Raw genomic sequence first — 12,954 nt, forward strand, 5'->3', positions numbered from 1 at the left:
CTTCTTAGTAGCAATAGATAAATATATAAAAATGTTTATATATTTACTATATTCTAAGAAAAGAACTGATCTTTTGAACTACTTCCTCAGCCCAAGAATACACACACACACACACACACACAGAGTAAACTCTGTACTACAGCCCAGGATGGCCTCAGCTTGGCTATGCAGTTGGGGAAAAACTTGACTTTCTTACCCTCCTGTTCTTTCCTCCTGAGTGCTTAGATTACAGATGTGTGCTCTATACCTAACGTCCTGTGGTGATAGAGATCAAACTTGGGGCTTTGAGCACGTCAGCCAAAGCATTCTACCAACTGGTCCAAACCCTCAGCCCCAAGGACCATATTCTTATATCAGACTGGCTCAGAGGACTCGTTTACAAACCCTTTAGTTGTCAAAGCACAGCTTTTTGTACAAAGCAAGTCCAGGTTCACATAGATGCTCTAGGGTGTGTGTTGGGCGCTGGCTGCCTAGGAGGGGAGGAGCTTAGCAGGTTTGGGCCGCGGCCCCTCAGCACTCTTCGTCCTTGGCATCCTTGTTTGCTCGCTTTCGGACCTTTCCCGGTCCAGGGGCCATCAGCTGTCCCGGGGAGGCTGGAGCCAGGTTCACCCAGCCTGGCCCCCGGGGCAGCACGTGGCTCTCATTGAGTCTGAGGACCCGGTAGTTCTCGTAGTGTACATTGTGGGTGATGTCCTTCAGGTCCTGGAGATGGGAGCTGAACGAGGGGAGGTAAGTGAGCCTGGGCCACAGTGGTCCCGGGCCCCCTTTGCAGCCACCCGATCGCAGGGGACCCCACACCTCACCGGATGAGCAGATCTCTCAGGAGAAGAAACTCACAGTGCGCCATGTTTTCCACTGCAAGACATGGGCCTAGCACAGCTCTGTACTCTCAGAGTACACAGCTGCAGCATGTTATGGTACCTTCTGGGAGCGGCTATTGCCGTGGCTCTCTTGTCTTTTCTCACTTCCTCCTTCTTGGTTCATTCATTCACTCATTCATTTATTCATTGACTCATTCATTTGTGTATTCCTGGGCTTGATTCCTACAACTAGTTGCTAAACTAGTGAACCTATCCTTCATTACAGATAATACTATGACCATGACACCAAAGACAAAACTCATTCTTTTTTTCTTTTTCTTTTTCTCTCTTTTCTTTTTTTGAGCCTGGGTTTCATGCAGCCTATGTTGGCTTTAAACTTGATCAGTAGCTGAGGATAACCTTGGACTTCTGATTCTCCTGCCTCCACCTCTCCTATGCTAGGATTATGGATGTTCTAACCATGCTTGGCTACATATATTTTTAATAATGGTAATAATAAATCAAGGATCTGGCTGCTGTGGTCCAGGCCTGTAAACTCAGCACTTGAGAAGCTGAGGTAGAAGGAAATCCTATTTCCGGGCACATGGTGGGGCTACATTAAGTTTTGCAAGTCATGGTTGCCATCCAGGTTGGGCAGACGCCAGGGGAGGCATGCGTAGGATGTCATGCATGTAGGGCATGCCCTGATTTCCAACCCCCTACCCATTGCATGCCTGCAATGTTCCCAAACTTACCTTCTATGATGCCCCATTTGGTCTTCCGGCCCAGGACACATCTCCCATTCACTATGTGCTCTCGGTCAGCCCCGACCACAGCAAAAGGGATCTGCTCCTAAAAGAGAAGAGAAGTGAACCTGAGGTAGGAGATGGGCACATAAAACTAGGAAGTCCCAGGGCTGGGGAGATAGCTCAGTGGTCAAGAGTACTGTCTGATCTTCCAGAGGTCCCGAGTTCAAATCCCAGTACCTACACAGTAACGTACAACTGTCTGAAATTCCAGGATCAGGGGATCCAACAGCCTCACACGGAAATACATGAAGGCAAAACACCAATATGCATAAAATAAAAATAAATAAATAATTTGTAAAAGCCCTAGGACATCCCAAAACACCAGCTGGAGTTCATAGTACCCTCACTTCCTCTATTAAACAGGTGCATAAATGGTGCTGACAGGGGCTGTTCAGCTGATGGGGAAGTGCCTGCAGAGTTAAATGTTAGCAAAGTAGCCCTAGCAAATGGTGGTGTTAGCAACTCCCACAAGGATAATACAGTTTTGGATCCAGGTAGTGGTGGCACATGCCCGGGGGGGGGGGGGGCAGATGCAGGCAGATCTCCATGAGTTCGAGGCCAGCCTGGTCCACATAGGAGTTCCAGGACATCCAGGACTATGAAAATAGATCATGGCTCAAAAACAAACCAACCACATAACAACAAAAATCTCGCATGATAAGTAGGCATTTACTTTAAAACTTAATTACACTTATTCATTTGTGTGTATGTATGCATGCATGTACGTGTGTGGGTACCTGCAAGCCATGAAACATTGCCACAGGGCATTTTGGGAGAGCTGGTTATCTCCTGAGAATGGAACTCAGGTCCTCAAGCTTGGTAACAAACACATTTATCCACTGAGCCATCTCACCAGCTTTCTCATATACCTAAAAAGTATAGATTTTTTAAATGTTTTATTTTAATTAAAAATATTTTGTTTGAGACAGAGTCTTGCTGGGACCCTGGTTGTTCTTTAACTTGCTGTATTGACCAGGCTGGACTTGAACCTACAAAGATCTTCCTACCTCTACCTCCAAGAGTTGGGATTAAAGGTGCCCACCACCATGACTGGCTTTGTTTGGTTGTTTGGTTGTTTTTTTTTTAAATTACATTTATGTGTTTATTTTTCAAGATTTAAAAACAGGGGTTGGAGAAGTGGCTCAGTGGTTTCAGAGTACATGTTCTTATAGAGGCCCCAAGTTCCATTTCCAGCACCCATATCGGGCACACACACAACTGCCTGGAACTCCAACCTTCAGGGAGCCAACCTTGCTCACCTCTTTGGGTACATACACAGACCACAGGCGTACACATAAATATATAATAAATAAAAGTAAAAAATAAAGATTTAAAAAAATTATTTTAAATTGTGTATATGTGTGCGTTTATATGTGTATGTGAGTCATGTGAGGGGTGTTGACTCCCCTGAGCTGAGTTACAGGTGATACTGAGCTGCTTAACTTGAGTTCTGGGAACAGAACTTGGGTTTCTGGAAGAGCATCCATCCAGTCTCCTAACCTCTGAGACATTTCTCCAGCTGTCCGTCTGTCTGTTTGTCTGTCTGCCTGGAATTGGTTCTTTTCTTCCCCCACATGGGTTCCAGGAATTGAATGAAAATCACGCAGCTTGATGGAACTAACCATCAATTCTTCTTACTACCACCTATTCTTTGGATTTAAAAAATGTGTTTTCTAGGCCGGGCGTGGTGGCGCACGCCTTTAATCCCAGCACTCAGGAGGCAGAGGCAGGCGAATTTCTCAGTTTGAGGCCAGCCTGGTCCACAGAGTGAGTTCCAGGACAGCCAGGACTATACAGAGAAACCCTGTCTCGAAAAACAAACAAACAAACAAAAAAATTTTTCTTTTCTGCCAGTCATGGTGGTGCATGCCTTTAATCCCAACACTCAGAAGCAGGCAGATTTAAAGCAGATGAGTTTAAGGCCAGCCTGGTCTACAGAGCAAGTTCCAGGATAGCCAGGGCTACAAAGAGAAACCCTGTATCGAAAAAAGCAAAAAACAAACAAACAAACAAACAAACCCAAAACAAAAGAAAAGAAAACAAAATCTGTTTTCTGAGACACTATCGAATGTATCCCAGGCTGGCCTTGAACTCATGCAGCCAAGGATAAGCTTGAATCTTTGATCCTCCTCTTCCACCTCTGAGCACTAGGTCACAGGGTTACAGGTATGCACCACCGAGTCCTTCACCATTAAAACATTTTGATTTTATTATTATTGTTTGGAATGCTGGAGAATCAAATCACAGCCTTGTGCATAGCAGGCACAGGTTGTCCCTCTGTGCTAATTCCCAAGGACCTGGGATATTTCTTTCCTGTGGTGATGGGGACAAAGCCTAGGGCTTCCACACACACTACAAATATGCCATTTCATTGGCACAGGGGGAAGCCCATTTGTTTTTTTCTCCTCTGTGGCTGCTCTCAGGCCACAACTGCAGGGTGGAATAATTGCCCCAGAGACTATCTGGTCCACAGAGTTCAAAATCTCACTGTCTGTCCATCCACACACAGGTTTGCCAGATCCGATGTGTGGTTACTCACTTGTGCTTGAAAGCAGGCTTCAACCTTGGCAGCTCCCCAGTTCTTAGTCCAGTTTTTGAGATAAGGGATCACTATATAGCCCAACCTAACGTAACATGTAATGCAGACTGGCCTTGCATTCACAACCCTGCCTCAGCCTCCTGGGTGCTGGGATTACAGACCTATGTCACCACACCAGGAACTAAGAGTTAAATTTTTGTTTTGTTTTCTTCTGAGGCAGGGTTTCTCTGTGTAACCCTGGCTATCCTGGAACTCGATCTGTAGACCATAAAGATGTGTGTCACCACCACTGTGTGGCACATTTGTATTTTTTACTTATTTATTTATTTATGTGTCTGTGTCTGTGTGTGTATTTGCATGAACACGTCAGGGGTGTATGTATTGCACCATGTCTGGCTTCCCTTGTATATTTTATGTTTTGGTTGTTTCATATTGTTGAGCAGTAAAGAGTTCTTTATATGTAAGAATGTATATAAGGATGTATGTAAGAATGGCTCTCCAGGAAGAGCCACGCTGGCAAACATTTTTTTCTATGAGTTATGTGATAAGAGCCATTTGCTGCCCATCTTGACTCTGTGGACAGATGAGGAATCTTTACACATATACACACATTTCCTGGATTGCAGGGAGGGATCAATTTTCAGAAGGTAAGGGAAGGTCAAACACCATTGGTGTCGCTGGCCTTCGGCACTATCTACAGCATCTTACCCGAATCTTACTGTTGAGAAGTCTGTCATTGACATCCTCGTCGAAACACTTCTGTGGGTACACATCGATGCAGTGAGTTTTCAGGTTTTGCTGGATCTGGGGAACCAAGGATAAATGACCTCAGCCCACCAACCATTCTGCTCCCTGCCCACTGACCCAGCTCCGCCTTGGGCACCCAGATCACCCTGCTCCTGAAGGCATCTCGTTCTTCAATGGTCAGGCTGTCAGCCCGGGCGATCACCGGCACCACATTCACAGTCCTGCATAGCCGCCTCAGGAACTCAATGTCTAGGGGCCGTAGGCTACAAGACGGTAACAGTGGGGCTCGGGGTAGATGAGTGAGGGAAGAAAGCCAGCCCAAAGCTGCTATCAAGGATCCTTCTCACCATCCCTACCCCACCCAAGTGGCTCTCCCCAAAGCCCGTGGGTCACCTCACCAGTGGCCAGTGGGTGGCACAAAGTACACACAGCAGTGCACACGGGTATCGGGGATGTGGCGCTGACGGGTAATCAGAAGCTCCTCTTGTAGATACTGCTCATACTGTTGGTTGATGTAGCTCAGGATAGGGTCCCAGCTGCCGCAAAGACGTCACCTCAGTGCCACCCCCCAGGACCCACCATCTCCTGGCCTCTGGTGGTCTATCTACATGAGCAGAGACACACAGAGACCTCTGCCTCTCTTCATTGATGTCTAAGCCTTCCTGTTCATAAAGCGAGCACATTACTAGCATTTATTGGCTGGGTGTGGTGCAATAGTCCTGTCATCCCAGCTCTTCAAGAAACTGAAGTGGGAGGATTATAAGTTCAAAGCCAGACTGGATAATTGAGGGAAACTGAGTCTGAGAACAAAAAGCAAAAACTGAAGCTGGGATTTCATTAGATGTTTGCTAACACATACCACACCCTCTGTTCACTCTCCAGCACTAACACATGCATATACTAACACACACACACACACACACACACACACACACACACACACACAATTTGCTTGCTCATTAAATGACAATTGGTCACCAGCATGGTTCAAGACACCACTATTTCTCACCTGGTGACCTGGTGTCATCGTGTGTGTGTGTGTGTGTGTGTGTGTGTGTGTGTGTGTGAATGCACATGTATGTACATGTGTGTGGAGGTCAGAGGTCAGTCTTGGCTCTCTTCTTTAGTTGCTCTCCACGAGCTCTCTGTGTAGCCCTGGCTGACTTGGCACTCTCTACGTAGACAAGGCTGTCCTTGAGTTCAGAGAGACCCACATGCCTTTGTCTCCTGAGCAAGTGATGGGATTAAAGGCAGGTGCCAGCTGGGCATGGTGGTGCATGTTTTAGTTTGAGGCTAGCCTGGTTTACACAGTAAGTTCTATGACAGCCAGAGCTGTAGGACCAAGTCTCAAAAAGAACTACAAAAGGCAGGTACTACCTCACCTGACTTTACCTTGTATTTCAAGCTAGACTGATTAGCCAACAGAGCCCTAGATCCTTAGGTTTTCAAGACAAGCACTTTACTGAAGGAGCCATCTCTCCAGTCACCCAAAAATCTCTTGACTCCTCTGCTGGATCCTTCGTACTCTGGGTTCTTGTCAGCACAACACTCCAACAGATGCGCTGACTGCCTGACTGACTACGCTCTTGGAGATCCAGCCCAGGGCCCCACACATGCTATGGAGGCATTCCAGTGCCAAACTGTAACTCAAAGGGATATGCTCAGCCTGGTTCTCACTGTTTCTTTTGAGATGACAGCCTTGTGGCTCTGGCTGGCCTTGAACTCATGACCCTTCTGTTTCAGTTGGCAGAGTCCAGGGCTTACAGAAGTATGGAGTTCTGGTGCTTTTATCAAGCACCAACTCTGCACTAGCTAGATTGCTGAGACCTATGCATACTCAACTCGCTTCAGTTTTGGAGACTGAGAGGAGTATACTTGCTGTATGCAGAAGGAAACAGAGCAGGGTGTTTTTTCACAGACCTTGCAGGAACAGGGGCTGCCCACCCCAGGACCCACCACTTGTCATTGTTGATCTGGTCTCCAAAGCCAGGTGTGTCTGTCACTGTCAGCTTCAGCTTCAATCCCTTCTCCTCAATGACTGCAGAGGGAGAGACATGGAAGACTATGTCCCTGCCTGGGCCCCTGGCAGGGTGAAGGGGGAGACAGGGTCACTCACCATGGGTCACAGAGTGCAGCTCCAATGTTTGTGGCATGGGTACATCCAGGTTGGGTTCAGTTGACTGCCATACTTTGGACTTGAACAGTGTGTTCACCATGGTGGACTTGCCTAGCCCACTCTGCCCTAAGATGCAGAACACAGTGGCCACGGTATGTTTGTTAGAATATATATCTCAAACTATTTGTGTGTGTGTGTGTGTGTGTGTGTGTGTGTGTGTGTGTGCCTGTGTGCACATGCACCTATGTGTGATGGTTTGAATGAGAATGGCTTCCGTAGGCTCATATTTAAATATTTAGTTTCCGTTTGGAAGGATTAGGAGGTGTGGCCTCATTGGAGGATGTAAATCACTGGGTGTGGCCTTTGAGGTTTAAAAAGCCCACAGTTAAAAAGCTTACACAGTTAGTTACTGGTTTCTGCCCATGGGAGTCTTCAGAGCAGCTTGCTATGGCTTCCTGCCACGATGACCAGAAACTAACCTTCTTAAACAGTAAACAAGCCTTTTACTTTTGTATCTGCCCACCTCGTGTGCTGTTTAAGGCTTAGTGTAACTATTAAGGTTGTGTGTGCTTTTGATCTGGGAACTGAAAGATCAAGGCGGGGTTAGAGACCCCAGATTGGGATTAAAAGTCTCTACAACTGCCGGGCATGGTGGCGCACACCTTTAATCCCAGCACTCGGGAGGCAGAGGCAGGCAGATTTCTGAGTTCGAGGCCAGCCTGGTCTACAGAGTGAGTTCCAGGACAGCCAGGGCTACACAGAGAAACCCTGTCTCGGAAAACCAAAACAAAAAAACAACAACAAAAAAAACCTCTGCAACACAAACAAACAACAACAACCAAAACATCAAAACAATAACAACAACAAAGTTGCCTTGGTCATGGTGTCTCTTCACAGCAATAGAAGAGTAACAGAGACAGTGTGAATGGGAGTGCATGCATGCATTTATGCATGAGAAGACTAAATTCATCTTTGTGTGCCCATCTTATTTTTTTGAGTCCAGGTTTCTTACTGGCACCCAAGAATTGTCCACTCTGCTCTGCACAGCTGGGGTGCAAGCAGGCACCACAGCCTTTGCCTTTCGACATGAATAAGCTCTGCAAGCTCAGGGCCCGGCTTCCATTGCTTCCTGGGAGGAACTTTACGGAGTTATTTCTCCATCTCCCTGACTCCTGCTATTTTAGTGCTGGGAGGGAAACCACTGCTTACAGATGCTAGCAAGATCTATAGCCTCTGGTTGTTTTTTCCCTAAAGATTTGTTTATTTTTATTTTACATTTGAGTGCTTTGGATGCATGCATGTTTGTGTATCACATATGTGGAGTGCCCTCAGAGGCAAAAGGGGACACTGGATCCCCTACAACTTGAATGACAGACACTTGAAAGCTGCCATGTGGGTGATAGAAATTGAACCCAGGTCCTCTGGAAGAACAGCCGTGACCTTAATTACTGAACCTTTTCTCTATGCCCCCCTCCCCCACCCAGACAGTGTGTCATGTAGCCTAGGATAGCTTCAAACTGGCTAGGTTGCTCAAGAAGACTTGAACTCTTCCTGACTCCAATTCCTAAATGCTGGGATTAGAGGCATGCTCCACCAGGTCCAGTCTCTCTCTCTCTCTCTCTCTCTCTCTCTCTCTCTCTCTCTCTCTCTCTCTGTTTTTGGAGACAGGATTTCTTTGTGTAGCTCTGGCTGTAGACCAGGTTGGCCAGAGTGCTGGGGTTAAAGGTGTGTGTCACCACTGCTCAGATCTCTCTCCTCCTCTCTCTCTCTCTTCAAACACCTTGTTTTGTTTTGGTGTGTGTATGTGTATGTATGTATGCGCACACGTGCACATGTATGTGTGTAGATGCACATACAGAGGAATAAGAAGAAAACTTTTGAGAGCGGGCTGTCCTGCCACTCTGTGAATTCTGAGCCATCTATTGAATCAGGATCAGCACTATGGCAAGGTCATGTGTGGGCGCCGCATCTGGAAGGCCCTTCAACCGTGATTATCCTTGACTGTGGCAATCCAGTTCTGGCTGATTTTGTATCTAGGGACTCAACATCTCATATATTTAATTTCAGCCCTCCTGTGAGCTGTTGGGTCGGTGCCCTGCAGATGGGAAGACTGAGTCCAGGATAGGTGAGACTCCTTCACTCACCCGCCCCTCTGTGGTTCTGCCTCTGACTCACCTACTACCATGATATTGAACTCAAACCCAGTCTTCATAGCCTTGATCCTCAGCTGGTCTAGCACGGCCTCAATGCCCACAGGACCAAACATCTCACTGGGTGGGGTCCTGGGGCTGGAGGGCCTTGAGGAGCAGGGGGAGGGCGACCGCCTCTCATCCATGGGGCCGAGGGTGCAGTGGTGCCTGCTCCTGGGGGAATTTTGGAGAGAAGTGTTGTGTTGCAGTGGCTGGGCTCAGAGGGGTTACTCTGAGTAAACTTTTAAGAAAAGGTCTTATGTGGTGATGGTGCACACCTTTAATTCCTAAACTCTGGAGAAAGAGGCAAGTGGATCTCTGTGAGTTCGAGGCCAGCCTGGTCTATAGAGTGAGTTCCAGGACAGCCAGGGCTACACAGGGAAACCCTGTCTCACAATAAACAAGCAAAACAAAACATAAAAGAAAAGGTCTTATGTAGCCCAGGCTGACCTCCATCCACTCTATAGCTGAAGATAACCATAAGCTAATCCTCCTGTCTCCGTCTCCAAAGTGCAGGGATCACAGATGGGTACCATCATGCTCTGTTTTGTATTATGCTGGGGAATTGAACCCAGGGCTTCATGCACACTGGAAAAGGACACTATCAATTAAGCTACACCTCAGTCCATCCTGTCCCAAAGACTTTTATACTGTAGTTTAGGCCAATCTGGAACTTCCTATGTAGCTTAGACCAGGACAACCTTGGGTTTGCGGCAAGCCTCCTGCCTCAGTTTCCTAAATGCTGGGATTTTAAATGTTTACCAGCATACCTGGTTGGAGTTCTCACTTCCAAACCCTGACTGAAGGGACTGTTCCTGGCTATGTTCTATATCCCCTGGTAAGACTGAGAAATTCCCAGGTGGGGGGCTGGGGGTTGAGTCCCCATCCTGAGATATGTGGGTCTCAGAAATTTACCCTTGTCTCATCCTTACAATAAGATGTCAATGACCTTCCCACTCAGGCCCTAGTATTTATGTATATACTGGAGTCCTTACAGAGTCACAGTTAAAGGAGAAGTGCTATTCATATCCCAACAGGGAACTTGAGGAAGGGGCTCAAAACTAGATCCCTTTCCTCAGGGGACAAAGAACAGGGGTGGAAGAGATGAAGAGACACAGACAGATCTCAAATGAAGGAAACACAACACACACACACACTCACACACAGGTCAGAGGTGGGTTACATGGGCAGAGAAGACAGCCTGGGAGGGAGAAGGGCAGAGGGCAGGGACCCGTGGGCAAGCAGTGGGAGGACACAGAGGAAGAGAAGTTGGCTCATGCAGCACCTGGTGGATGAGTCCCTTGGGGGAGCTGGGAGTAGCTGGCAGGCTGCGCTGAGGGGGAGGGGAGGGCTGGCAGTTAGGCACAGAATCCCAGCCTCCTCCCTCCTTCCTGTGACCTCCCCCTCCCCCTCAGGCAGGAGGGGCTAAGGCCAGGGTCTTACCTGTTCCTGCTCCCTAAGACATTGACCCCAACACCTGGCAAGGAATGACCTTGACCTAATCACACAAGACTTCCAGACAGACAGGGATCAAAGGGCATCCAGTCAGCTCCCTCATCAAGACTCCAAGTTGATAAAAACCAGTTTCCACTTTCCAGTCCATGAGCCTTAGCTTTCTGGCCACTGACTAGAAGCTGGCACTCCCATGGGTTAACCAGAACTACCCACTGCGGAGCCCTGGGTGCTCAGTAATCTGTGCCCTGTGAAGTTCTGTTTGCATCTCCAGTTAAGAGAAGTTCAAGGTCACCCTGGGAGGAAATGGCAGAGCTGGAGAAGCCGGCAGGCTGTTTCCTCTGTTTCCTGTTTACAGGAAAATGTCCTATACCAGTATACTTCAGATGAGAAGGCATATGAGACACCCCTGAAATTCCAGCATTTAAGAGGCTGAGGCAGGAGGACTGTGAACTTGAAGCCATCTTCAGCTATACAGCTAGATCCTGTCTCAAAAAAAAAAAAAAAAAAAAGTGATAAGGAAAGGCTGCAGAGATGGCTCAGAGTTAGACTGGCTGCTTTTGCAGAGGATCCAAGTTAAATCCCCAACACCCGTACATAATGGCTCACCACTATGTAAAACTCCAGTTCTGGGGTATTTGACAACCTCTTTGGCCTTCTAGGGCATCACACATACCTGGTGCACAGACAGGCATACAGGCAAAATATACATACACATATAACAACAACAACAACAACAACAACAACAATAATAGAGCACCTGTTGCTTCTGCAGAGGATGACGTTTGGTTCCCAGCACCCACGACAGACCTTTTACAGCCTGTCAGGAGCCATCGAGGAAAAGCCAAAAACTAGCAGGTGATCTTCCTAAGATGCTTCCTCCATGGACTGAAAATCTATGATGAATTTGCTTCTTTTTTTTTTTTTTTTTTTTTTTTTTTTTTTTTGGTTTTTCGAGACAGGGTTTCTCTGTATAGCCCTGGCTGTCCTGGAACTCACTTTGTAGACCAGGCTGGCCTTGAACTTAGAAATCCACCTGCCTCTGCCTCCCGAGTGCTGGGATTAAAGGCGCGCGCCACCACGCCTGGCATGAATTTGCTTCTTTAAGCAAGACTGAGGGGATTACATCTGAGAAAAGATTTCTGCTATTAATATGCTTTTCCTGTTATTATTATTATTTTTTTTTAAAGATTTATTTATTTATTACATGTAAGTACACTGTAGCTGTCTTCAGACACACCAGAAGAGGGAGTCAGATCTCATTACAGATGGTTGTGAGCCACCATGTGGTTGCTGGGATTTGAACTCAGGACCTTTGGAAGAGCAGTCGGGTGCTCTTAGCTGCTGAGCCATCTCACCAGCCCTTTTCCTGTTATTATTAACCATAGTTAACAATCACTAGGTATTAGCCCACCCTTTTGAGCAGATCTCTGCAGAACAAGGAAGCCTTGTAGTGCTGCTATATAAATAAATAGATGATTTCCTAATTCTAAATGATGACCCTATAAGAATTCCTAATATTATATTATATTTAGTAATTACTAAAGTCTTTTATAACAAGACTGCTATTAAGTCCTTTCTAATGTCAAAACTGCAATGAGAACTCTGATAGTCTTCAAGTATCATCAGTTAATTGCTTCTGAGAGAGCAAGCAGGCATCTACAACTTAGAGCACATTCCAAGATATTGTAAAACAACTTACCAAAGTCCATAAAAAGGGAACCAAGGATTTATTATAGGTGCAAGCGCAGAAGATAATGTATTGACTGGGTTTATGTACACAAGTCTTCACTAATAACTTAGCCACAAAAATTATGCTTTTTTTTTTAACGTTCAGTGAACCTGTTGAGCTTGTGAGAGATAATGAATGTTTAGCCAGAATGAATGTTTAGCTCTTAATGGATATGCATGTAAACATTCTCTGTTGTATGATTTATGATTTGAATTTATGTTTGAACTTCTAGTGAGCTTTTGTAAAAAAAAAAAAAAAAGAAAGAAAGAAAGAAAGAAAGAAAGAAAGAAAGAAAGAAAGAGAAAAAAAAAAAAAGAGCCGGGCGTGGTGGTGCACGCCTTTAATCCCAGCACTCGGGAGGCAGAGGCAGGCGGATTTCTAAGTTCGAGGCCAGCCTGGTCTACAAAGTGAGTGCCAGGACAGCCAGGGCTACACAGAGAAACCCTGTCTCGAAAAACCAAAAAAAGAAAAAAAAAAAGAAAAAAAAAAAGAAAAAAAAAAAGAAAAGGCTGCTTGGAAAAACCATGTGATCTCTTTTCCTAAAAAGGGATACAAAAGTCTAGGAAAGAT

The 12,954-nt window shown here is 46.3% G+C and overlaps 1 protein-coding gene across 3 annotated transcripts; it reads right to left on the reverse strand.

The window, feature by feature from the left end:
* Positions 1 to 377: 377 nt before the first annotated feature.
* Septin12 (septin 12) lies at positions 378 to 10,533 on the reverse strand. Of its 3 annotated transcripts, XM_021184919.2 has the most exons (10): positions 10,486 to 10,533; positions 9,187 to 9,374; positions 7,012 to 7,137; positions 6,852 to 6,933; positions 5,294 to 5,431; positions 5,041 to 5,158; positions 4,857 to 4,952; positions 1,556 to 1,652; positions 804 to 855; positions 378 to 715 (listed from the first exon to the last, which is right to left on the reverse strand). In XM_021184919.2, exons 2-10 carry the CDS (start codon positions 9,344 to 9,346, stop codon positions 511 to 513), a joined length of 1,074 nt encoding a protein of 357 aa, XP_021040578.1. In that variant the 5' UTR covers positions 9,347 to 9,374; positions 10,486 to 10,533; the 3' UTR covers positions 378 to 510. The 3 variants fall into 3 exon arrangements, with proteins under 3 accessions (XP_021040578.1, XP_021040576.1, XP_021040577.1); XM_021184917.2 differs by lacking the exon at positions 804 to 855 and having other exon boundaries at positions 572 to 702; XM_021184918.2 differs by lacking the exon at positions 804 to 855 and having other exon boundaries at positions 635 to 715.
* Positions 10,534 to 12,954: the final 2,421 nt, after the last annotated feature.

The sequence above is a fragment of the Mus caroli genome, unplaced genomic scaffold, assembly GCF_978045245.1.
Source record: "Mus caroli unplaced genomic scaffold, Mus_caroli_1 scaffold_17, whole genome shotgun sequence".
Lineage (NCBI taxonomy): Eukaryota > Metazoa > Chordata > Mammalia > Rodentia > Muridae > Mus > Mus caroli.

Bases quoted from the DNA above. Each gene is read 5' to 3' on its own strand.
- Septin12 (XM_021184919.2), bottom strand. From the start codon at position 9,346: ATGGATGAGAGGCGGTCGCCCTCCCCCTGCTCCTCAAGGCCCTCCAGC. The intron at 5,432-6,851 runs GTGGGTCCTGGG...TCTTTGCGGCAG, and splicing joins CAGATCAACAATGACAAGTG to CTGGGACCCTATCCTGAGCT. The intron at 5,159-5,293 runs GTGAGGTGACCC...ACCGTCTTGTAG, and splicing joins GTGCCACCCACTGGCCACTG to CCTACGGCCCCTAGACATTG.